The 25,908-nt window shown below is 41.4% G+C and overlaps 2 protein-coding genes across 2 annotated transcripts in view; one reads left to right on the top strand and one right to left on the bottom strand.

The window, feature by feature from the left end:
- The window catches only part of wnt3 (wingless-type MMTV integration site family, member 3), a 36,038-nt gene extending 25,388 nt beyond the window's left edge, over window positions 1–10,650 (top strand). Inside the window, exons 3-4 of the mRNA XM_042508013.1 lie at window positions 2,447–2,712; window positions 6,800–10,650. Coding sequence (XP_042363947.1) covers window positions 2,447–2,712; window positions 6,800–7,279 — 746 coding nt within the window. The 3' untranslated portion in view covers window positions 7,280–10,650. The remainder of the gene's footprint in view (window positions 1–2,446; window positions 2,713–6,799) is intronic.
- Window positions 10,651–11,863: 1,213 nt separating this feature from the next.
- LOC121958906 (vesicle-fusing ATPase-like) overlaps window positions 11,864–25,908 on the bottom strand; it is a 30,663-nt gene continuing 16,618 nt past the window's right edge. The window contains exons 10-22 of the mRNA XM_042508083.1: window positions 24,509–24,674; window positions 24,282–24,356; window positions 23,936–24,123; window positions 22,253–22,348; window positions 21,239–21,395; window positions 20,557–20,690; window positions 19,848–19,914; window positions 19,649–19,728; window positions 18,017–18,151; window positions 17,581–17,694; window positions 13,518–13,573; window positions 13,257–13,329; window positions 11,864–12,379 (exon numbers count right to left, since the gene is read on the bottom strand). Of these exons, the coding sequence (XP_042364017.1) occupies window positions 13,299–13,329; window positions 13,518–13,573; window positions 17,581–17,694; window positions 18,017–18,151; window positions 19,649–19,728; window positions 19,848–19,914; window positions 20,557–20,690; window positions 21,239–21,395; window positions 22,253–22,348; window positions 23,936–24,123; window positions 24,282–24,356; window positions 24,509–24,674 (1,299 nt within the window). The 3' untranslated portion in view covers window positions 11,864–12,379; window positions 13,257–13,298. The remainder of the gene's footprint in view (window positions 12,380–13,256; window positions 13,330–13,517; window positions 13,574–17,580; window positions 17,695–18,016; window positions 18,152–19,648; window positions 19,729–19,847; window positions 19,915–20,556; window positions 20,691–21,238; window positions 21,396–22,252; window positions 22,349–23,935; window positions 24,124–24,281; window positions 24,357–24,508; window positions 24,675–25,908) is intronic.

Genomic DNA, 25,908 nt, shown 5'->3' with positions numbered 1-25,908 from the left:
CCGCTCAACCCCTACTGTGCATGAAGACCAGTGCGCGCCTCACACAGTCCAGCTCCCACGGACGCCCCATTCACACGCCCTTTTGACTCTGTCATGAAAACAGGCTGAAAGGGAATCTCTCGCAACCTACTCCGGGTGTGCACTTCGGGATAGGGAAGGAAGGAAGGAGGGAAGGAAGGAAGAGGAGTGCTTTGGGGAGTGATGAATGGAAAAGTTAGGGAAGCGAGAGCTACCAACCACCAGCCCAAGCCACCTTAAAGCGGCGTGTTGGCCGTGGTGGTGCTGATGCCTGGAGGAAGTGGGGGGTGGAGGTCCTGTGGTGGGTGGTGGTGTATGGGATTTCAGCTCAGGGTGTTGGCGGAGGGGTGGCTGGAGAGAGAGGAGGGGGAGATGGGGGGGTTAGGGAGTTTAGGGAATGCCAGCTCCGGGCAGAGCGGGGCTGCGGGGGCGCGAGTCGCTGGGCCCTTTGTGTGGATAATACAGTGTGACACAAGGGAAACAAAGGCGGATTGATGGGCCCAGCAGGTAGCAGAAGCAGCGCTAGCCATGGCTAACAGCCAGAGCTCCAGGGGCCCAGGGCTCACAGGCCCCTGTTGTGGAGGGCCCAGCTAGGCTTGCCAGGGTGAGCAGGGATGCCCAACCTGAGGACGGAGTGTCATCCAATCATGCGAGGACTCACTGGGGATTTAGACCAGAGCGGGATCATTTTACTGGGAATCAACGGTGAGAATACAGTTTTTGTAGACAAGCAAGAGTCTAGCTCCGTGATACTCAACTTACAGCCTGCAGGCCAAATCTGGCCCCTGATAGGGTGCCGGTGGCCCCCAAGTCATTTTTTTAAATCAATTTAAGTACCTTTAGTATCCATAAAGTGCCAGAGCGCGTAAAACAGCATCAAAATAGAGCTTGTTTATCCAAAAAAAAGTGCTTGTGAAGGATATCTTACAACCCATGGGACAGAGGTCCTTGCTCAGCCCCTAATGTCCTAAAATCCACAAATGTCCTGAAATCCTTGAAATGTCCAAAAATTTGAAAAATGTCCTAAAACCCAAGAAATGTCCTTGAGTGCTACAAACCTGCTAAAATCCAGCAAACATCCTAAAATCTGAGAAAAGTCCTAAGATCTGAGAAAAGTCCAGAAATCCTAGAAACGTCCCAAAATCAGAGCAAAGTGCTGAAATCCAAGAAACGTCCATCCATCCATCTATCCATAACTGATATATATCTTGAGATGACAGATTTTGAACATATGGTTCAGTTTGTATTATTTTCAGATACTACTGACATCTGTAAATTTCCACAACAAATAGTCCATCTGACCTTTCAGCCTATAAATTATGAGCATCGTTACACTCAAAACTATCAGAAATGCAGGTACGTGAAAAAAAAAATAAATCATTAAACACCTAGAATGCTGACCCTTGTGGCATCGTATCAGCCCTGCAGGCATCCACAAAAAAGGTGTTTTTGTTTTTGTTACTTTGCTTTCAGACACAGTCGGGGTGGGAAAATATGACTAGCCTCCAGCCAAACATCAGTAAACTGTCTGTGGCTTGTAAAGAAGTCCGATTGGGTCCTGAAAGCTTCACTGGCAGCGGGATTGCAGAGGAATTTCTGGCTTTAGTCGCCACTGCGGTCTGCAAAATACGGCTTTAATTCTCTGGTCGTGTTCGTACAAATTTCAAAACTCAGATCACGCAATTGTGCAGATCAGGAACTCAGGCCACTGAATGCCCTTGAAAAGTCAAGCCACTGCTTACAGACACATCCCCTTACCTGTGTGTGTGTGTGTGTGTGTGTGTGTGTTTCACAGCTAGTGGAGTGTAATGTGTGAGCCATGGTAAGTGTGCTGTGATTGTGAAACAATGGTGTCTGGTTACATAATAAGCTGTTGCCTTCAAAGGAGGCGTAACTCCATCCCTCGGCGTAAAAAAAGAAACAGGCCGACACACTGCTAGGTTTCACCAGAAGGCCTTGGGCTCTGAGCAGGGACGGGCAGGAGGGGGTGACAACATTCCTGAAACACTATCCAGATGCAAAGCAGCACACCTCAGGGATGACAGGAGGTCACTGAGATCCCACTGAGCGTTAGGCCCTCCTGACACAACCACAATGGGCTGATGACACTGCAGGGACTCTGCTTTTTCGGCTCCTTCATGTGTCCTGTTTGTCATCGCTCGTGATGATTGTATGGTAAATACCGCGAACCACGATTACAGATTGTAAAATAAGAGAGGGTTAAAGTTTCTTTCCATAGGCATCTTGTTTTTCACTTTGGTACATAAATGTGCCTCCTCACAGATGAAATGTTGCGTTAAAAGGTTATTGCCTCGAGGTATCCATTTCATCACGTCTGTCTGGATTTTGGAGCGGTAAATATCCTTGTCCATGTTTAACACAAGACTGACACCATGTCTCTCTCTCTTTTTCTCCCCGTCTCTCTCAGCAACCAGAGAGTCAGCGTTCGTCCACGCCATCGCTTCAGCAGGCGTGGCGTTTGCGGTGACGCGCTCTTGCGCCGAGGGAACGTCCACCATGTGCGGCTGCGACTCCCACCACAAAGGGCCTCCCGGGGAGGGCTGGAAGTGGGGCGGCTGCAGCGAGGACGCAGAGTTCGGGGTGCTGGTGTCCAGGGAGTTCGCCGACGCCAGAGAGAATCGTCCGGATGCTCGCTCAGCGATGAACCGACACAACAACGAGGCAGGACGCACGGTAAACACATTTGGACACATATAGGGACAATTTTCACAGGTTTCCTCCTAGGTTTCTGTACTGTTTCTAGACTACATGGCCAAAAGTATGTAGACATTTAAACATTACACTCACATGGCCTCCAACCTTTCTGAAAAGTTTCCGCCAAGATTTTGGAAGATGGCTGCAGAGATTTGCTCCCATTCAGCCACAAGAGCATCAGTGAGGTCCAACATTGACCATGACACCTTCCCACTTCATCCCATAGGTCTCATGGTCAGGGCTCTGGGCAGGACAGTTAAATTCTTACACACCAAACTGGGAAAACCAATTCTTCATAGAACTGGCTTTGTGTGCAGGGTCATTGTCATGTTGAAACAGGAAAGAAATTTCCTAAATTGTTGCTACAAAGTTGGCAGCACATCATTGTTCAAAATGCTGTTTGCTGCGGCGTTAAAGGCCCAGAGACATCAAAAACACATCAAAGAACTCGAGGCAAAGACTGACTGTTGCATCGCTTCACTTTGTCTGTGTCTCTGCCAAAAAGTTGCACTTCAGACGCACCACAAAGACTACAGGCAAAGGCCAAAGTACATTTTGCGCCTGCGTGAGAAGAAATAAATCTCCATAGCAGCAAGCTGCCCAACACAGGGTTCCAGACGATCCTTAAAAGTCTCTAAAAACATTGAATTAATTGATCTAAAATAAGGCCTTAAGAAGTATTAAAGTAAATCAATTTGTCAAAAATATCTTAAATCTTAAAATATGCTAAGATGTATTTGACACATATTTGAAATTGCACAAAAAAAGTATAAAAATCAATTTTACTGCAAATCATTGACATATCCCAGCTGAGATAATAAATAAAATCTAAAATCTTCATCTAAAAACACAGTGGCATCATGACAAAAACCTAGCACTGGGCAAGGGTTAAAATTCTGAATATTAATGAATATTTGATATTTATGATTAGGATTGATATTGGTTAACAAAATAAAGTCAGTGAGGGTCGAGAATAATATTAATGTATAATATTTTCTAAAGCTTGCTTTTGAAAGGCTCATTTTGTGCGCAGAGCGATACGAGTGTGTAATATCAAAGCGAGCCCTAAGGGTTAAACAAACAACCTCAGCAGATATTGTACTATAAATTGTCGCAAAAGTGGAAAAGTGAATCCCAGATGCAGTAAACAATAGACAATGACCTGACTGTCGTGCAAAAACAGCAGATCTATCTGGGAAACATCGCTATTCTGGATTACTAATTGTTTGTGTGACGGGCAGGGATTTGGTATTTGACTTGTTTGCACATTTCTGAGTTTCCACTGAAAATGAGCACTTGACTTTGAATGACTGGTTAATTACTCACCTAAGCAGCGCCCTCCCTCCCGCCTCGCCCCACACTTCGCCTTTCATGCCTTGCATCCCAATGAAAAAATTCCCTGACAGTCAAATATCCCGAGTGAGTTGAGGGGGAAAAGAAGGAAATCAGCTCAGACTTAAAACATCACTGGCTGCTGTCAAAAAAAAAAATCAGCACCACGGCTGCTCGCTGAGGGGCAAATGGAGGGACCACACGGCAACAAGACGGCCCTTTGATGTGAGCACACAGGAGCAGCCGGGGAGACCACAGGAGCTAACTGAACAGCAGCACTGTCAGGAGTCTCCGCTCCTTTCCACCTGGCCCTCTCACGCTCCATTATTTAGCCCCGAGGGCCTCTGGGACTTGATGTTGGCATGACAAGCTCACAGAGTGATGTCACCAGCCCACCGCCTCCTCCCCTTCGTCTGCCCCCTCGCTCCCCTTCCTCAGCCAGAGGTGCCACAGCCACCTGCCTTCCGCCCCAGCTGGGGGATTTCTGCAGCTAAATATAGCTGTTGAATTAAAGCACAACAAAATCAAAACACAAAGGTAAAAAAATAAGCCCCGAGGCAGCATACTCATGATGTGAGCCAGTGACTTCAGAGGGAATTAGCAGCAGCAGAGTCTCTGTACTTCACAGCTGCATGACACTTACATAAATTGCAGCCAGTGGCACATTGTTTTTCTTGGCCTGCTCTGCATCTCTTCAGCGGTTTCGTAAGTCTGAGTTGGTGAATTTTCTGTGAATTACTGACCATAAATCCCAGCAGATCTTGTGACCAATATGCCAAGAGTCGGTAATCAAATTAAGACCAGCACACTTATTTAAATATACTTTAACCCTTTGAAATCTGAGCAAATTCAGAATCATGGGAAGAAGGCAATGAGCAACAAAAGAGGAAATTACCCAGCAAAAGTTGAAAATTGGTTAAAACAACACAAAACAAAAAGAAAAAAGATTGAAAACCTAAATAAAATACAATAAAAACAGGAAATGACCTGGAAAAGTGCTTAAACTTCATGACAAATCTGTAACATATATATTTTTTTAAATATGTAATTATGAGAATTAACTATATAATAGTTTTTCCTTCTTTCCCTCAAAATTTTCCCCTAATGTTTTAAAAGTAATTTTCCAAATCTACTTATTTATTTCAATTTGTGGAAAATTTTCTACCCAGTTCCATATTGCCTTTTTTCTTTACTCTGTGAAAGAAATTGCACTGATTTGTTTAAAGTTTTAAATACTTGTGAAAGGTATCTGAAAGTAGCACAAGCAAAGAGATGTTGCTCCAGGTTTCAAAGGGTTAAAGGAATACTCTACCCAAAATCTACCCTTTTTTAGTATCAAATTCTCAGCAGGTAAAGCCGACGACACATTTTCTTGTTGGGGACATATCAGGACACATTGGTGCTTACACTACAGAAAAAAATGTGGTCAGATGCGTCCCAGATCACCTCAAAAAGTAGTTTGGGTGATTGGATCAAACGCGTGTTTACACCTGGTACTGACGCAAATAGACAGCCAAGTGATCACAGTGCGTCTTGGTGGCCATTGACGCTTGCTTTTTAGTGCTGACCACTTGTGATTAGATCTCCCAGGACACATGTAAAAACAGGTGTAAACACAGGTGTAAAAAAACAGGTGTAAACAGGCTCTGAAAGTCACAGCAAAATGTCAAAACATCCACAGAAACTTCTCGACACCTCACAGCTACAAAGATCTGCCAGAGGAAACATGTTAAGGGATTTCTTGGCTCACAAAAAACAGTTCGGGGTACCGGGGTACCATATATATCCACTGCAGAGAAATGGTCTAAGATTTAAGACGTTTTTGCCATGACTGTGGAGTGCCATAAGAATCTGTTGTAACTGCTGTGAAGCTGAAGGAGAAAGTTTCAGAGCCTCATTTCAAAGCCTCCAGGCGGACATATTTTTAGTGGAGTATTGCTTTAAGCGATCAGGAAAAATGGGTTACGAAAGCTTAAGCATGTTGGATCCTTGCCAGACTGGTACATAACTTTACTTCTGCATTTCCACTGCATGGTTTGACTCAACTTGACTCACTTTTGGTACCACGTCCTTTTCTCCATTTCGGGTACTATCCACCATTCTCAGCTTGTTGCTGCTACACCGCGAGATATTGATGTCACATCAATGTGACACTAAAACCTTTAATCTGCAACCAAACAGAGAAACGTCTGCACTCCACCATTTGAACAGAAAGTGAGAGCATTTTACAGCGCTGTTTAATTAACAGCGATTTTGTAAAAATCTGGGTCGAATTAATTTAAAAAATTGGGGTCGCTACTGACGGTTGCAAAAATGGCAGGTTTTTGCAGGACGTCCAAAAGTCGTGCTAGTGAAAACCTCTCTGACCAGTCAGTGGTCTGCAGAGTTTGAAGTTTATTTTCTAGTATTGCTCAGCTTGCTTGGAAACTCCAATTAACTGCACAATTTTAAACCAAATAAGAGTTGTGTTTAAGTCAAAATAGAAATGTCATCTGTCCCTACGTTTCTACGTCAAATTGAAATGGACATTAGGTGTTGTACTGACACTGCACTTTGGTCACCTGACATCGCAACCTAAATTATACCAAATATCAATGTCTAACAACATTGGTGGCCTTCTGGGAGCCATGTCATACCATGCAGTGGAAATGCAACAAAAAATGTGTACGCTTTATTTCCAAATCAGAATTTCAAGGTTCAATTTAAAACCGATGTTGCCCTCTGTGTTTCTCAGACCATCCTGGACCACATGCACCTGCGCTGCAAATGCCACGGCCTGTCAGGAAGCTGTGAGGTGAAGACCTGCTGGTGGGCGCAGCCCGACTTCCGCATGCTGGGCGACTACCTGAAGGACAAGTACGACAGCGCCTCGGAGATGGTGGTGGAGAAGCACCGCGAGTCCCGAGGCTGGGTGGAGACGCTGCGAGTCAAGTACAACTTCTTCAAACACCCCACCGAGCGCGACCTGGTCTACTACGAGGGTTCACCCAACTTCTGCGAGCCCAACCCAGAGACCGGCTCTTTCGGGACGCGTGACCGAGCCTGCAACGTGTCGTCGCACGGCATCGAGGGCTGCGACCTGCTGTGCTGCGGCCGCGGCCACAACACCCGGACTGAGAAACGCAAAGAGAAGTGCCACTGCATCTTCCACTGGTGCTGCTACGTCAGCTGTCAGGAGTGTGTGCGCGTCTACGACGTCCACACGTGCAAGTGAAAGACTTTCAGACTGCTGGACTACAAGTGCTGCCCACCCTTCGACTCCCCCACATCCTGCACGACTTCCCCGCTTCCCCAAAAACACAAAAACATATTCATCAGCACACACACTCAGGCCCTAATGGCTAATGGCACATCAGCTATGGATACTTCTATACCTTTATTTGTAAAAACCACGCCCTAGATCCGTCTTCCAAACCACTACACCAATTTCCAGAGTATCTGACCTCGACTCGAAGGTCTAGTCATGGGAAGTTGTGCCACTCTCCCCGCAGCATCCCTCCCCCCTTGTCTTTATTTATTTCCCCCCTCCATGCCGACACCTTCGTGGCATGTACAGTAACACTTTTTACCTGTGAGATTAATGCAGTAAAAAAAAACTTTCAGACTCTTTTTTTTTTTTTTTTTTTTTTTTGCTTTTGAACAAAAAGCATCTTCTAACTAACACCTCACTTCTCCGGCCAGTCTGGCTGGGTTACCTTTTTGTTTTTGTTAAACTAAACCAACCTCTACACTGTCACTTACTGAACACAGCCCCAGGAAAAGCATCACTTTGTAACTACTGAACTGAACTGAAAACAGCAGGCAGGTGTTGGGAAGTGTCCTGTCTTTTTTGTAAAACTACTGAGCTGATGAAATCCTCAGTGCTGACTGACTCTACCGCACCAGTCAACCGGGAAGCCTGGAAGATATATGCTACAGTCTGATTTTTATAGCCCTGCATTTCTGAAATATTACCATTGGGCTGGGACTGGAGGTATGCAGCATGTGTGTGAACAAGCATGCTCATTCCACTAACTAACAACCCTACACATGTATATGTATGCACTATTCAGTTACTCCAGGTGGTAAAAATTTGCGCGTTGTTTACGCAAGCAAATTCTCCTTCGGTTGCTTATGAATGAGGACTTTGTTCCAGCGTCCGGGCGACCTGTATCATGATTTCCACACATGATGACAACAAATTATTATGACTGAGATCATTTGTTTCATTTCATAAATGTGCGCATCAAACGTGAGTCAAGCTTCAGCATGCTTAATATTAATTCTGGTCTTATGAGCAAAGTGATTATTGGGAGATCTTTTTTATCTATCACGCATTCATCAGGTCCGTCTTTTGTCAAATCTTTCTTTTATCACTGTAAAAAAAAAAAAAGAAAAAAAAGAAAAAGGGGGACATGTGACGACATGTGGAGACCTGAGCAGGTTCGGATTCACACCCTCCCTTCCTTCTCGCCTGATTTTCCCTCAGTTAAGGTTTTTAAGAAGCGTGATTTATGAACTTGTACGCTTGTCAGTACACCCCAAAAAACACTCCTGACTCGCGGATTTTGGTTTTGGAGCCGTTGGAAGAATAATTTACTCTTTTTTTTTTCTTTCCCCTAGAGGCATGGATGTTTCCCCAGTTGACTCTGACTCTGTACTTTTTTAACAAAAGGAAATTATTTGCAGATCACTCGAGGTAAACAGCTGTGATTTTTGGGTGGACTGAAAAGACTTCCAGTTCATAGATTCTGAGAACATTAATGGGAAACGTCTGTATTTTTCAACCTGTAATCTATTTTCGCGTGTTTGAGTCAAAAGTGCCTTTTACACTGCCTGTTCAAGGTGGGATTTCATGCTGTTTTGGCTCCATGATGTTCTTGTAAAAATCTTATAAATGTTTCTTATAAAAGGTGTGATCGCAGAATGGGGGGACAGAGTTGTCTCGCCTTTTAGCCGGCAGTGGTGGTAGTACCGGCGCTCAAAACGACGTTGGTGCAGCCAGCAGGTTGGAACTACGGCGGTGTGACTTATGATGTGTCATGTGTGCGATTCATTGCTGCGAGATTTAAAAAGCAGCTGATAACAATAATCAACTAACTCAAAAACAAAGAACAGCAGTCGAAAATATCTACACATTTTTGGAAAACAGTGAGATTCAGGAGCTCCTTACTCTCCTAGGAGAGAGGGAGATCAGTCGCCATTTAACAGGGACGGTAAATAATTATTTTTATCATTAATAAAGCACTGCCGCTTTTATTATGTATCACACTAGAGGCAGACGCTGTTGTGTCACATGTCACGCCTCTTGTGATTCTGTGATGCCGGCATGCTGTCTAAAATCACACACTGGAGCAGCATGATGCCACCATAGTTTTGGTCACTTTGACATAAAAACATGAAAAAAAACAGAGTCCAGGTTGAAAAATACAGAAGTTAGTCTTTAAGCAGAGGAAGGTTGGGGAATGATTTAAGTGTGCACAGTGTGGATGTGTGACAGCTGCCAGTGACAGACTGAAGTGTCTGGAAAAACGTATGGATGGATGGAGCGAAGGCTGGCTTTTTTAACAACGGTGGAACAAACTGCAAGAGGTTTCCACACAACATGTTCTGACAGTCCCACCTGCTTCCTATTAATTATATTCAACAACAAAAAATACCCAGTAGTGTATAGGCTGTCCTCTCTTTGTGACATAGCTTAGCATTTGTGTCATCTTCTACGCAGCCCGTCCTACCTGGGCCGACCTTTCTGTGTTCAGTTCAACCCCCCCCCCCCCTCCCCCACCTCTCCCGCTATATCCAAAGTTTTGTACAAATGTTTTAAAGTGAATAATTCCCTTTTTATTTTATAATCGTAAATGTTATGTTTTTATAAACATTATTTATTATACAATGTATATATCTGTATGACTGAACTAAGATTATATATTTGAAGAACAAAACTGTCTCGTGTTTTTCCTTTATAGCCAGAGGTACGCACACATATTGATGACCTCACAAACTAAACGGATAACGTTGGTAACATTGATGGCATTATTAGATATCTGATCTCTACATACATTCATCACTTCTAAGCTTATATCACACGCTATAGATGGACCATTAATTAAGAGCTTTCATTTAAAAATGAGGCACCTAAAGAGCGTTTTTCTTGTTATCAACTAATCCCCTGAAAATACACAATAACAACAACTACATATCTTCCTCCTCTGTGCCACAGAGCTTTTTGTGCTACAATGATTAAAAACACGTCAGTGATCCACACAGCTGCACTGGGTGACACACACTGTAGTTAACTCAATCAAACGTACATGTCCTGCTGCCCGAAATACTCACTAAAGCATCAAATTTGTATTATTATGTCAGACCAGAGGCCATAAATAAAAATAAGACTGTGCACGTTCTCCGTTAATAATTACCAGTTTATGTGCGGGAAAAGCCGTCCGCATTACACATTGTAAGACTGCAATTTTTACACGTCTCGATGCATTTTTGTCTAGTTAAACAAATACTTGTTTTATAGATAAGTCAAAAAGTTATTTTGCAAAATTCAAACCATTTCCAGGCTAGCAATACAGATTTTCTCATTTCTTAACTTTTTCAGAAAGCGAATGCTCGTGAGAAACTTACTAATACCTAAAAAAAAAAAAAAAAAAAAAAGCCCACACAAACAGGCTGCAGTAGCTGTTTGGTTGACTGTGTTTTCTTGTTGAGCTGTGCAGTGATTGCACAACATAGATGCTGTAGAGGTTAACCGCGAATGTCTGAGTCGGTTCATCTCATTACGAGACATCAAATTTCCTCATAATTAAGAGATAATTACACTGGATCATAATTCTAAAAGACACATTATAATTTCAACATGCCATAATTATGAGCAGATAATGAAAACAACTGGTGGCAGATTTTTTTCTTCTTGTTAGGGACTGTGGTAAATTCAGAGGTTTTGGAGCAAACTGTTCAAAATGGATCAACAGATACATATTCTGGTGGTAATTATACTGTACTGTGCACCATAACTTTTGCATGTAAACACATTGTTAACCCTTTGAAAACTGAGCAAATTTAAATATTTTTCCCATTTTTCTTTTTTCCCTAGGCAGTTTTCTTTAGCTTTTTTCTTTATTGAAACAAAGTTTTCTTTAGCATTTTTCTTTTTTTACTTCATTTTCCCAAAATTTTTCTTTTCTCCCTAAACATTGTCTCCTTCTTTTGTCTTTTTTTCCTAAGACATTTTTCTCTAGCTTTTTTCTTTTTTTTCTCTGGACATTTTCTCTATCATTTTTCTTTTTTCCTCTCGATATTTTCTCTTTTCCCCAGACATTTTTCTTTTTTTGCCCCGACATTTTTCTCTTGCATTTTTCTTTTTTAATCCCGAGACATTGTTCCCTAGGTTTTTCTTTTTTCCCTAGACATTTTTCACGAGCTTTTCCTTTTTTACCTAGACATTGTCCCTCAGGATTTTTCTCTGGCTCTTTTCTTTATTTCTCCCAAAGACATTTTTCTTGTACCATTTCCTTTTTTGCCTAGACATTTTTCCATATCTTTTTCTTTTTTCCCTACACATTTCCCCTTGATTTTTTCCCCTACACATTCTTTCTGTAGCTTTTCAAAAAACATTTCTAAATCTATTAATTTCTTGCAATTTTTTGGAACATTTCTTACCAAGTTGCTCAGTACTTTTTTCTCCATGTTCAGTGTTCAAAGGTTTAAATACTAAAAGTAAAAAGGTGTCTGGAAGCAGCACAACAAAATTTTGAATATCATTTATAACATTTAGTCGTCATCAATTTCATCATTAATTTCAAATACTACAGAGTTTTTTGTTAGTAATAGTAATAGAATTAATTTATTTATAACATAAAAAAGGTCAGACACGAGCATGTACATGACATAAGAACAAAGTGAGATTTTTTTTAAGTCCTGGAATGATCAGATTACAAACCTGTGCATACAAATAAAGCCTATATAAACAAACAGTGTTATGATTAGTGTTTGTGCATGCAAAATCTTTTCCTCTTTTTTTTATATATATATATATAAAATCCCAAAGGAGTGTTGGGGGCATCACATTGAGATAACAGCACTGATCTTGTGCAGATGCAATATACACAGATAGCACAAACACTGCTCGTTTATCTTACTTTACGTGTTCACATAGTGCTGAAGAGGAGGAAGGAGGTTGCCTGGTTGGTTGCTGCTGCAGAAAGCTGCAGTGCAGAGAGAAGCGCGCAGAGCTTCAGGGACGGGAGGGAAGGATGCAGAGAGAGAGATGGAAACTATCTCTCGCTTGCTTCCTCCTGCCAGCCTCTTTCAGGCTTCCGTTTCTCAGCAACTGAGTGATCAGAGACAAATAAAAGTGAGAAGAGACAGGCAGGCAAAGGAGACACGCCGCCACAAGAGAGCACCTGTCTAGTCGACCTATTTTTAGGCTCGCCGTGCGTGCGCCAACTATACCATAAGTCTCTGAGGCGGTGTGATGAGACACGAAGCTCCGGCTGCGAGTTGAAAAGTTGTTCGAGTTTTTTGTTGTTCATCACCTTGAGCAAGCCCGTCCTCGTGGGGTGCGGCTCACAAAGCAGGATTAACAAGTTAGCCGGATAACTTTAAGAAGAAAAATATCTTCTGGAACTTTGCCATTATCAACATGCAGATATAGGACAATAATTTCACAGTCATCTGAGGAACTTTCTAATCCTATTTTGTGAAATTTCTCCCCTGAAACTGCAGCAGGGTGTTGTTTTATGTGATTACGGGGTCCACGTGGGACTCACAATGGTTAAAAATACACTTTTAACCTACAGTCTAACTAGATTTGATCAGCCATACCCTGAAAATACTGCAGACCATAGAAAGCAAGACTTAAGAGGACTAATAACAAGATTAAAGGAATAGTTCAACTTTTTGTAAGATATTCACTTTCTTGCTAAGAGTTTGCAGTTGGTTTATGAATCTTTACAGGATAAAACCATGATTAGTATTTTTTTACCAGCTAAATACATTTTTAATGAGGCTCACAGTCCTTTAGCCTCTTTGGCCCAACTTCTGCGTGACACGACTTGTGCATCATTCATTTTGGTGCAAGAAATTGTACATTACCAAACTGAACTCACAGTTTAAACAAAAGCAATTCTACAAAAGCTTAATTCACCCCAGACAGGAAATTTAAGTACTGACTGAGACCATGTCGCCTGCAGGCGCTGCAGTCTTACCGTTGAACGATGCCTCTTTCTCACTATGTGGCTCCACTGAGTCTAGATTGCCACAAACTTATCAGAACCCAGTCTGCGGGGGAAATGAATAAAGACAAAATGTGTATTATTAATCACACTTAATACAACTTAAACAACCTCTCTCTGCTACATTTGTAATAAAGAGTGGTAGAAGTGACAGATGTGTGTGCGTGGCGTGAGTGTTCAGTGTCACTAAGGATCCCGTCTTGCTCAAAAGAGAAACAGGAAGAAAATACTTACGCTCCTTCATCCTTCAGCAGACTCAGGAACTTGTTCACTCTGTAGCCGGGATCAATCTGAAACACAGACACATTACGTCTTTGAGCAGATATGCATACAATATATTAAACATACAGCTACTAACAGGTCATATTTTCTTTCTTAACAAGCATGTGTTTCACCTAAAATTCACAATCAAGGGGTTAAAACATCACAGGCCTGGAGTGACATCAGTTTTTCTGCATCCTGACGCCTTTCACATCTTTTACCTGACCTACTGCTGCGCTACTGCTGCCTTGACTGTTATTTTTTGAATTTGGTGAATCCAGACTAACCCTTTAAAACACCAAAGTCACACAGTAACACAAACCACTTTAGCTGATCGAGGCAGCGACTCCAGTGTTCAGCGAGGAAAAATTACTGTTTTTGTCAATGGAGTTTGGCTTTGAAGAGAGCATGGATAAGTTTTATTTTCTGTCGCAAAAGATGGTATGTTTTGATAAAGTTTTGCTGTTGTTAAACATGAACCCCTATGACTTCAATTCATCAAGAATTTTCTCAGTTTTTGGATTCATCGCTCACTGTAGAGGCATGTGAGTTTTCATGTAACACGGGATGAGTTACTGATATACAAATGATCGTTTGGGTGTGAAGTATTCCTTTAAGGGCGTTTCTACATCCATTTATGGCTACCTGAGGGAGTGGAAAAGAGGCTTGTGCATGTCCAGCTGCCTCCACGATGATTGAGATCTATAAAAGCAGAATCAGGTGTACATGCAGCTTTTTTAGATCTGATGGAAAGAAAGCATAATTCTATCTTTGTGCGTTCACTCAGTTTTTTAGTGCTGAATCTATAGAGTTTCATGCATCTGGCCCGGGAGCGATTTGATATAGTGGCAGGTCCCGGAGTTCACGCCTCAGTTTGTGCAAACAGGATTGTAGAGAAGGGGAGGGAGAGAGGAAGTAAAATTAATGGCAACCTGTGCAATAACTTACAGTATGTCTGGAATTGCCTGTAGCTACTAGAGTTAAGACATGAGAGCAGTCAGAGAGGAGGAATGAGAGGAAAAAAGATAAAGACTGAAGACGAGCTGTGAATATGTGTGCGTAGCTGCGTGGCTGTTTGCAGCATGTCTCGGCAAACACGGATTCATACTTCTTCAGGCTCAGAATGAGGTGTGTGTGTGGGGGGGGGGGGGTTGCAGGGTGCAGAACATGGCTGCATTTGTGCATACCACAGCAATTACACAGCATCCAGCCTCACCAAACAGGCGGTACACATCATCAACATACCACAGACACACAGTCAGGGAGAAATTAACACCAGCCAGATTTAGGTCAATTTCTGCTGCTGCAGCCAGAAGTGCGCTACGTGTTTTAGTAAAGACTTTACTCAGAGGCACCTGGAGAAGATTTTTGTTAGATAAAGAAGCCACTATGGACTGAATTCTTCTTTATGCACTGTATCTGCAATATAGCTCCTTGTCCTTTTATCTAGTGATCTACAATACATGCACATGCGTGAATTTTGCACTTTGCACACAGATAATGTACCTTGCACCATGAACTTTATGCCATATAGTTTACATTGCCACTGTTATTGCACTTTTGTCCTCTTTATGAATTGTTGTATTGGTTTTTCTCTCTTTATTTCTATTGTCTGTTACCTGTCATGGGACTGTGATTGTAAATTAGCAGCATATTTAACTTCGGCATATTTACATTTGTTTTTTTTACACTGATGTTCATTAATATGCTGTGTCCCCTTTAAATAAACCTTAAATAAAGTTATTGTCTCAGGAGCACTGAAGAAGAAGCTGCTGTGAAACCAAGCATCTTGGTAAAAACTGGAACCATCTGTAACTGGTCAGATTTCAGTGTCTACGCTTGAGATCTAACTAGAATACGCCTTTTGTATCTTAGTATCCGACAGGTTGACCCATTATAACAAGAATCAGTGCAAAAGAGGCCTAAAAATAAATAAATAAATAAAAAATATAGATATAGTTTTGTTGACATTTTCCCCTATTTTTATATAGTTTTCTATCCCCCCTCCCTTTTTCCCAACTAATTTTGAGGTCATTTTCTTGAAACGTCTAGGACATTTCTTGCCAAGTTGGTCATTGCCTTTCCCCCCATGTTTTTTCAAAGAAATCAAACCAATTTGCTCATGTTTCAAAGGGTTAAATCTATTCTGAAAGGTGCACGCAACACAAAAAAACTGACGTGGATCCAGGTTTAAAAGGGTTAATGAGCTGCATTGTTTGTGTAGAGTTTTACTTTAAGACGAAGGAGTCATTGATTTACTTGATAGTCTGTGAAAAAGGCAAAAGCAAACTAAAAAAACTACACCAATATCAACAGGGACTCTTAGAAAAATGCAAAAAACTTTGAGGCCAAACCACAAAACCTCTAAAGGCAATTTTTAAAAAGGTGAATACAGTTTATACCCACAGTACTTATCTATACAACTGATGTGTTGAAAAGAAGCCAAGAATCTGCTGAGTTGGTGGTCTGTGTTTTCCTTTTTGCCTCCACAGTTGGATGGTTTCAATGCACATGTTTTTTTAACCTGCCACATGTGTTGGATGACGGATCTTTATGATTCTGCTCTAAATTGTAGGCACACTGAAACCACGAGGTGTGTATGATTGTTCTTATGAGTAGCTTCCCTCTGATTCAGAACATGTGAATGTAACTTGGAGAGCTTCGCAGAGAACATGGTTTCGAAACTATGAATGTGTTGGATCTCGACCGTTTGCAGAACGGTTTGTGAACTTAGAGATGCACTCGATCCTTCTGCTCAACAAATCATCAGGAAAGCCACACAGTTTTTCATTCCAGCTAATAGATGACAGTTTTTTGTGATGGAGACAGATTCTGTTGACTGTTGAGAATGCTGGCCAGATGTCGAGGAAGAGGAGGGACAGGCTGCTCGAGCTCAGACCGCATTATTACAAAAACGATAATATAGAGGCCGAGCCAATATGACATTTGTCTTTCAGAATAAAAAATAAAAGCTAGAATTACCGCCTTATTGTTGTGTGCCTCCACGAACCAGTCAAGTTACAGTTTACATCCATGTCTGTCTGGACTCATACGTAGCCATGACAGTAGAAAATGCATAAAATATGAATGTTGCTGCAAAGATTGCAGCTACATATCCTGAAACACACGTCAGCCTGGCAGCAAAGGAAAACTATAGCAGGGAGACTCAACTTGCTTTGCTTAGGGGCTACTTTTGCAATATGACAGAAGGCCAGGGGCCAGTCACAGCCCCATACATCTTTCTAGGGTTTTAGCACATTTCTAGGACATTTTAACAATTTTAGGAAGTTTCTGGGATATTGGGACATTTCATGAGTTTTGGACATTTCAAGGATTTTAGAATTTTTTTAGGGTTTTAGCATGTTTCTGGGATTTAAGGACATTCTAGGATTTAAAGAAGCTTCTAGGACTTTATGACATTACACTGATTTTAGGATGTTTCTGGGATTTCAGGACATTTCTAGGAATTTAGGACATTTCTAGGATTTTAGGACATTAGGGTCTAATAGTCAGTACAGTTTCAAGATTAGTGTCACAATTTCAGTATCTAACCAAATATCTCCCCTATTGCTCCTGAATCACGGCCAGAAAAGTGTTTTTGCTCATCATGATGTCACAGGGAAGTTGACCTTTGGGATACAAAATGTCATAATTTTGCTATAGACAATTGTGTAATATTTGGTCATAATTAGCATATGAACTTGTCTGGTGAGGTGAGTGTTTGTATCAAATCTTTAAAAAAGATATCCCTCAAGGTGTTTTTGAGATATCTCGTTTACAAAAATGAGACAGACAAGTTTACAGTAACCTTGACCTTTGACCACCAAAATCTAATTAGTTGATCTTTGAGTCCAAGTGGATGTTTTTGCCAAATCTGAAAAAAATCCCTCAAAGTTTTCTTAAGATATTTCGTTCATGAAAATGCAACAGATGTAGTCGGACGATTGATCATTCCAAAAACATTATGCCTCTAGTGAGACAGAGTTTACAGCCCTGCCAGAGGCTCTGTGAGGCTCGGAGGGGATCTCTTTCTCACCTGCACGGCCATTTCAATCAGCATGAGCAACTTCTTTATGCCAATCCACAGACTTTGGCCCTTCACAGCTTTAGCTATGCTGGCTCGCTCTATATCCTGAAAACTGCCCAGCAGCTGCAGGGAGGAGACACAGGAAGGAGAGCACTTAGCATGGCATCAAAACAGGAACATTCATTCAAAATGGGGAAATGTGTTTAAGATTTTCAAACTACAGTACATCAAATATCATCAAAAATACTGCCTCGTATGAGTATGTGAAAAAAGTATTAATGCACATTATAGGTTTTGAATAAAACATGTTTAACACTTTTGCTGACAAAGCAAATGTCAAGTGTAATAAATAGTTTAGGGGTTTAAAGGTGCCGCTGTATGCATTCAGCTCATGTATGTGCAGGTGTGTATTTGTGTGTGCTGTTTTTGAGTGTGTGTTTGTTACCTCAAGTGCATCGACCAGCTGCTCTCCCCTCGAGATGTTGGGAATGTGGATGGTGGTGCTGAAAGCGTCCAACATCTCCATTTCCTGGAGGACGTCTTTACGACTTGTGGTGCCGATGATCAGCAGCTTACGTCCCTGAAAGAGAAGCAGACGTGACTTCAGAATTTAATGTGTTTATTCGACCATTCATTTTTTCATTTCCTTTTTTCTTAACAGTCAGGAGACATGTCATGACTCCAAATTTGAAGTGTATGTTACAATGGAAAATTAGGTATATGGATTTTGGATTGACTGTGCACCTGCATACTGTAACAATAACATTAACAGGACACTGAATCTGGCAGGTTCACTGTGTGAGATTGGTCCGACTACACAAAAATTTCATTGCACTTGGACCTGGCTTAGATTATTTTTTGCAAAAACTAAAGAACGTAATAAACTTATTTTTCACCGAAATTGCAACAAACTTGCCACACAACTGTCTGTGGACTTGCCACAGAAGGAATGGTTTGTCACTGTCACATATTTCTTTACGTTTGGTGTTGTGCATCTGGAACACTTGGAAGTCCAAAATCTCAGCTGGGAAATTGAGACCTCTGACTTTGAATGGAGTGCAGCATTACTGACATGTATTTTGAAACATCTTGTTCATGTGACCGGTCACATGATGGTGTCTCGCAGTGCAAATCCAGTCTGATCACGAGCTGCCTTGCTCAAAATGTCACTTTGGTTCATTAAAAAAAGAGATAACTGGAGCCCTGCAGTATGAGAGACATTTAGTATTTCCTTATGTTTGGTTCAGCACCTGCTCCAACTTTGGATTGGATGTGCGTGCATACTTTTGCTTCTGTGACTGTGTACAGGGGCCTTAAGTCACAACAAGAGCACAGAGAATAGAAAATAACAGGAGACAGGAGAAGACAGGACAACCGCACAGACGGAAGACAACAGCAGAGAAGACAAACATGAGCAGAGAAGAAAGAAGAGGAGCAAAAGAAATGTAGCTCCACTAAGCCGACAAGTTGGAGAAGGACCAGGAGAAGAAGACGAAGGAGGAGAGGCAGAGGAGTGGCGAGTAGACAGGGGGATTATGGCTGCCGGCTGCCCCCCCATGGCGTGGGGGGTTGTGATGCTGCATGCAGATGAGGTGCCACACAGGCGGCGGTGCTGCCAGGTCCTGGCTCTCTCACAGAGCCCATTCTCCTCCCTGTCCCCCTGGCCTCCCCCGGCCCCAGGCACCCCGCTGGGCCCAGCGCTTTACAACCCCAGAGGAGCACTGCAGCCAGGCATTCAACACCAGGCCCCGCGCCACTTCTCATGCACATGCAGCCATATAGTGGGCTATGCTCTCATTCACAAACCCATCAACAACAGACACACACAAACTACAACCAAAGAAACTATGAGAAATGGGTCTCTACCACCACCATTCACTGCGAGCACAACGGGCCTGGACCAAAACACTCGCTAATAACCATACACTCACACACAGGCGCTCACACATGCCCGTCGCAGCCAGACCTCCAACAATTCCTCACAAGACTTTGTGCTGGCATCCAGAAGATCTGCTGCCCTCTCTCTGCCACCTGAAGACTAGCAGGCTGCAAATAAACAACACAACAAAGTTGTTACCTTTGGAGGAGGTTTCTTCAGCAGCACCAGCAGAGCTTGTAACACCAGGTTGGAGAAACGGGGGCCGATCGGGACGTAGTCTGATGAGACAGATCATTTTATATAAGCCACTTGAAGTGAAAACTGACTTAATCAAAACAAAATGCTTTTTAGCTGCCTTGTAGTGCAGTGACTCTCTGAGGGAGAGCTGGGGTCTTACCTAGTAAACGTTCAATATCATCCACAACCACACAGCTCAGCTGGGACTTGTAGGCATCTTCAAATATCTATCACAGGGAGAAAAAAAGGCTCAGATCAAATTAAAATAGGCACATGGCTTTATACGTGAACCAAAAGCACGAAAAAGAATGAATTGCTTGTTATGGTATTTGTAAAGGCCTGTTAGTTTGCATTTAAAAATGGTATCTGAGAGCTAACCAGCTGCTTCTAGATAAGAGTAGATTGTGGTGCATATGCATGTAGTAACATGGATTTGTTTTGTATGCTTTTTTAATTTTTGTTTGTTTTGTTTTATTTGTGTTTTAGAATTACATTGTGTACCTGGGAATCCAAGGTTAACTTTGAGGAAAAGCTGGAAACACAGAAATCACTCCTATCCACCTAAACTTTTTTTAGTTTGATGTTTTGCTCCAGATTTATTCATTTATTTAAGGATTTATTACTTTAAATTTGATACTAAGTTCAACAGATATCCAGTTAATTATAGAGTTTAAGATTGTTCATTCCTGCCACTGTCAAATGTTTATGCGGGGAAAAGGAGGGTGGGGATATCGGCCGACATATTGGCTATCGGTGTTTTCCTGTTCCAAACTTTCGTTATCATACTGGCCTTTTAAATCCATTCTGTATTTCAAAACTTAAAACCAGCTTGAGAAGATTTTTAAAACTGTCCAGTGAGTGAGTGCTACCTTTTTGATGGCTTGGCATTTGGCGATCTCCGAGTGTCCGATCATCTTGTCGGGGGAGCAGATCTTGATGAAGGGGAACTGGGAGTCTTCAGCGATCTTAGCGGCCAGCGCTGTTTTCCCACTGTTAGGTGGGCCTGAAGCAGAGGGGCGATCACAAATCAGCTGTTTGTGGTCACATACATAATTTGGCCAAACTGTCCATTTTTTGGCAATCGCAACAGAAATCACATATTGTTTTAAAGAGCCTTTTAAAGGAATTATTGTGTGTTTAGCTGCTGTATGCTGACTATGGATATTTGGCCTGCATGCTGGAGCACCTGCAGCTTACACCAAGTGAAATTTAAGACTTTATCAGTGTCGCTCAGAATTAAATTTAAGACTTAGTTCACGATAATCAAAATTGGGGAGTAATGGAAAAAAAAGACCTTACACCAATTGCTTATGGTTAGGAAGAATTTTGGCCCAAATATTTACTGTAATGTAAAACATTACTTTAGGGTGACAGTAAAGCTATTGGTATTTTGTGATTTTTAAAAAAAAAAAATTAACAATGCAAAGTCAGATGTAAAATCATTAAATTGTACCTTATATGTCTTAGCATTTTTAAGACTTCAGACTGATTAATTAAATGCCTTTAAAGACTTTTTAAGGATTGCACCAGGTTAGTGTGTGTGAGTCCTACCCTCCAGCAGCACAGAGACCAGCGGTGTGCGGTCGCTGTTCTTCGTCTGCTGCACCAGCAGCTCCCCGTCCTCTAACACGGCTGACACCGGGTCACCCCATCGGATGATCCCGTTCATGATGTAGCTGGCGTAGTCCTCCTGATTGGTGCCAAAAGCCTGGACAGGAAGAGAGAGAGTTACACTGTGTGTTTTTTTTTAAGTGTGTGAGAAAGAAAACTCTTGATGTAATGCTGTACTCGTCCTATTTCAAGTCTCTGAGCAGAACTTTGATGGGGTGTTTCTGTATTTGTGCCTCTCATAAGTTACCTAAAAAATATACTCTGTTGTGTGTTTATTTGTGGGTTTTTTTACTGTACAATGTAGGTTGTGTTTTCTTAAAACTGTAGAAGGCTTACTGTACTCTTAGTCAAAGAGAAATATCCAGAACAAAACAGATAATGTCCTGGCAGAACATTACCGGTACCTTTTCCGTTAAGTTTACAGACATTTCCATAAATCCTAAAACAGATTATTCTGTAGTTTTACGGTATATTCCCTCTACAATATACGGACACTTCCATCAACCCTAAAAAGGCTAATCTCATAGTATAAAAGAATATTCTCTATTTACTGAGTTAAATCCCCATATGTGTAATGGCCTCCTCCCCTTGACCTCTTTGCGCTTAGCAGGGTTTCTTGCTCCCACAATGCAATGCATCATTAAAAAATACAGGTGAACTACCTGTGAAAAGTCATTACAGAAAATTTCTTCATATTAACATGGTAAATTGTGCTGTATTTATACGGACTTTTCTTACAGGAGGTGGGGACAGTGAATGATTCATTCTGAACTTGGGTTATTGGGTTAACTTGGGTTACTCTGGGTTATTTGTATTACAAGCTGGAATGTCTAATTCATTTCACACACTTTTTTCTACTAATTTTTTCATTAAAATGTATTTGGTACAGAAATAGAAACCAAAAAAGACAGAAAAGTGACAAGGACAGAGAGAGAGTGATGTAATGAAGCTTACAGGTTTGATGTCGTTGTTCAGTGAAGCCATGAAGTCCAGTCTGCAGACCTGCAGCTTCTCTGCCGTCTCGATGTTTACCTCCACCGTGTTACTGGCCTGCAACAAACACAACACAAGTTGAGCGACAGCACATAATAAGCTCCTTTCATTCCTGGATTCCCCCCTGCTAATGAAATGCATTACTTGAAGTATTGCACATTTAGATTGCACAGTGTGTCAGGAGACAATGTACTCCCTGAGAGCAGAAAGGTCAGAGCGAGAGGAGGAGGGAGGGAAGAATAAGTGTTCAGAGGAGTGAAGAAAAACGTCACGGCCATCAGACATGTGTAAGGCCCTTGTCTGTCATTTATCATCACCCTCCAATATCTGCTGCTTGTGTGTGTGTGTGTGTGTGTGTGTGTGTGTCTGTGGGGGCAGAACACTTAACAGATGAGAGCTTCACCTTATCAGTGTGTCCCACTGAGCTGTGTAGATTTGAGTCCACGCACCTGATAAAACACTTAAGTGAGGGCACGCACACTCAGACACACACACACACACACACACACACACACACACACACCCAAGCAGCAGAAATGGGAGGGGGAGGACATGCCTGCTAAGTGTGTTACTCATACTATCCCAGTGACTGCTATGAAAAAAGAAAAAAAAAACACAATTTGAAGGAAAACTTCACCTCAAAAATGACCATTTTCATTTTAGTTACTCACTTTGTGTTAAAGTAAAATTGGGAAGAAATGTATTTTTTTCCCGTGCCTCTGAGAAACTGAGAAAATTCAAAATGAACTGGAATAAAATGGCTCTGTGTTTAACAACCAGCAAAACGATATCAAAGCATGTGTTTTTAAAAACTCTTACACAACTTGTAAAGTATAATCCAAGTCTCATTTATCTGCTCATTGCTTTCAGAGAGCATTTATTTTATCCTAAAACCTTACGATTTAATTCTAAACTAGGAATGAAACTTATCTATGCTCTCTTCAAAGCCAGACTACATTGACAAAAACAATAATTTTACCTTGGTCAAAACAGGTCTGCTGCTGTGTGTTGTTCCAACAGTTTGTAAATGATGTTTTAATAAAGTTTTGCTGATGGAAACAGTTACCCAGAAGAATGCATGGAAGAAAAAACACACAAATTCACCTTAACATATAATTATAATGCGGAAAAATGACTCCTTTAAGCATTTTATAAGAGTATCAAAAATTATTTCAAGTTGAAAGATTTGAATTTCAGTTATAAACTTTATTTTGGATGTCAAGACTTTAGAAAGTGAGCAGAACAAGCCCTCAGACCGAACCCTGGACTGAAAAAACGTGTTGATAAATCAATTTACAGAGATGTAGAAAATATTCATGACTCATATATTTCATTTATAAAAGAAAAAATGCATCACAGTCACTGATTGTGACTTCTCAGATCTGAAGAGGTGGTGGTTTTCTCTTTTTCACATCATTGTTATTTCAATATCTTTGGGTTCTTGTGTGTTGGTCGAAAATATATGCATAATTTTAATATATGGCATTTTCTAGACTATTTTCTGACATTTTATACAGACACACAGCTTATTGATAGTCCTTACTCATAGAAGTCATTTTCTCTAGTCAAAAAAAGTCCACACAGACACATAAATAAATACAGATTTAAACAGTGTGTAGTGATAAGTGTCTCCAGAGGACTGACCTTGATGTGTCTGTTCATGGCAGTGGACTGTGCAGCTCTGACCAGACCCTCCAGCTCGGCACCGCTGTAGTTCTTCGTCTCCACCGCCAGCTCCTTAATGTCGACGTCAGTGCCCAGCAGTTCGTACTGACGCATCTTTGCTGTGTGGATGTTGAGGATCTGTATGCGGCCCTTTTCATCCGGTAACCCTGGAAGCAGAGAGGGAGACACTCAGCAACTCACAACATAATAATCTAGACTGATCAAAAGCACCACAGGTAGGTGGAAAAATATGTATTTTTTTTTATTATTTTCTGTCCCTTTAACAAGAGTGTGAAAACTAATTAGTGTGTTCCTCTCTTCTTACCAATCTCCATCTTCACCTCCAGTCTTCCAGGTCTCAACAAGGCCTCATCGATCAGGTCAGGCCTGTTGGTCATACCTGAGGCCGGGACAGATGGACAGATAGTGGACAGGATTAATGACGGAGATGAGCTGGAGTGCAGGTGTTCAAGGATGACATTGGAGAGTTTGTGAGTTTGTACTACTTGATGGAAAAGGAGAGAGAAAGTGTGTGGTTTTGTGTCTGAGCACCTATGACCAGGATGTTGTTGAGCTGCTCCACTCCGTCGATCTTGGACAGCAGCTGGTTGACGACGGTGTCGTGGACTCCCGTGCTGCCGGCCATGCTGCCACGCTGTTTACAGATTGCGTCAATCTCATCAAATATGATGATGTGAAGGCCGCTGTTTGCACCGAGCTGTGCAGCAGAGATGGGAAGAAAATCAAAGAGAAATAAAGGTGTTAATTAATTTGACAAGATGATGTAAAAATGTATTTATGTGTGTGTATAAATGTGATAGAAATAGATAGATAGAAATAAAATGATGATTCAAGGTCTTAACATCTTTTTTAAACATATTTTATTTTTGTCTCAGCAACTTACCAGCAATTTATATTAAATAAATAATAAAAGAAAATATAATATTTGTTTTAAAAAATCATCTATGTGGTTTATAGGTAATTTGACAAAAATAAAAAATAATAATAAGAAGAAGGCAGAAAAAAAATTAATAAACAAACAAATAAATAAATAAGTCAACAGTAAAAAAATAAGAGAATAAGTAGTCACTAGTGGGGGGTCACTGAAGATAGTTGTGTGTACAGTTGTCCTGTTTTACCTCATTATTCTATTGTTCTCTGGAAAAAATATATTTTACATTTTGCATACTAAACAAAGTTTTTTGGAGATTTGAGAGTCCTACCTCGACTCTAATACGAACAATCATGCTAATACTTTCTCTTATTGCATTCTTTCAAAGACATAAAGACAACCAAGACATAGGCAACATTTTAATTTCATCCTGACCTGAAATCAGTGATAACCCTCAACAGAGAGACAGATGGAAGAAGTGAGAGAGCAGCAGGGTGGGGGGTTATCCCTCCATCTACAGACCTGTCAGTCTCCGCCGTAGCATTTAAAGCAGGTGTGGAGCTGTCCTTATTACACACTGGACGGTGTGTGTGAGTGTGTGTGTCTGTGTGTGTGTAGGGAGGTCTAATAGGAGGTCAAAGACAGCCCAACCCCTCATTAGATGGTGAAGAGTGAGGCTCGAAGCTTGGTGCTCCCCTCCCTCTACAAACGAACACACTCACACACACTCAGAAACACACCAGAACTTTACCAAAGTTATTACAGCTATGTCTGACGAAAGGGCAGATCTCTCCACTCCTGCAGAAATTAGTTTTTTCTGTTTACATAGATGAATTGCTTATCTGTTTTTTGTGTGGGTAATGGGAGAATTCTGATTCACCAGAACAGACTTTTTATCCGATAGTAAGTTCAGCAAGAACTACAGCTAACACATCTGAAAGCTGTAATAAAACAGACTCTTTTATCAACACCGACATGTGGGGTTTTTTTTTACGTTTTGCTAAGTAGATTCAGCTTTAACTATAAAATGCTTTTTAGCTTTAAAACACTTCAAGGGATA

The sequence above is a fragment of the Plectropomus leopardus genome, chromosome 19, assembly GCF_008729295.1.
Source record: "Plectropomus leopardus isolate mb chromosome 19, YSFRI_Pleo_2.0, whole genome shotgun sequence".
Classification (NCBI taxonomy): Eukaryota; Metazoa; Chordata; class Actinopteri; order Perciformes; family Serranidae; genus Plectropomus; species Plectropomus leopardus.
This window is presented reverse-complemented; position numbering and strand designations above follow the sequence as displayed.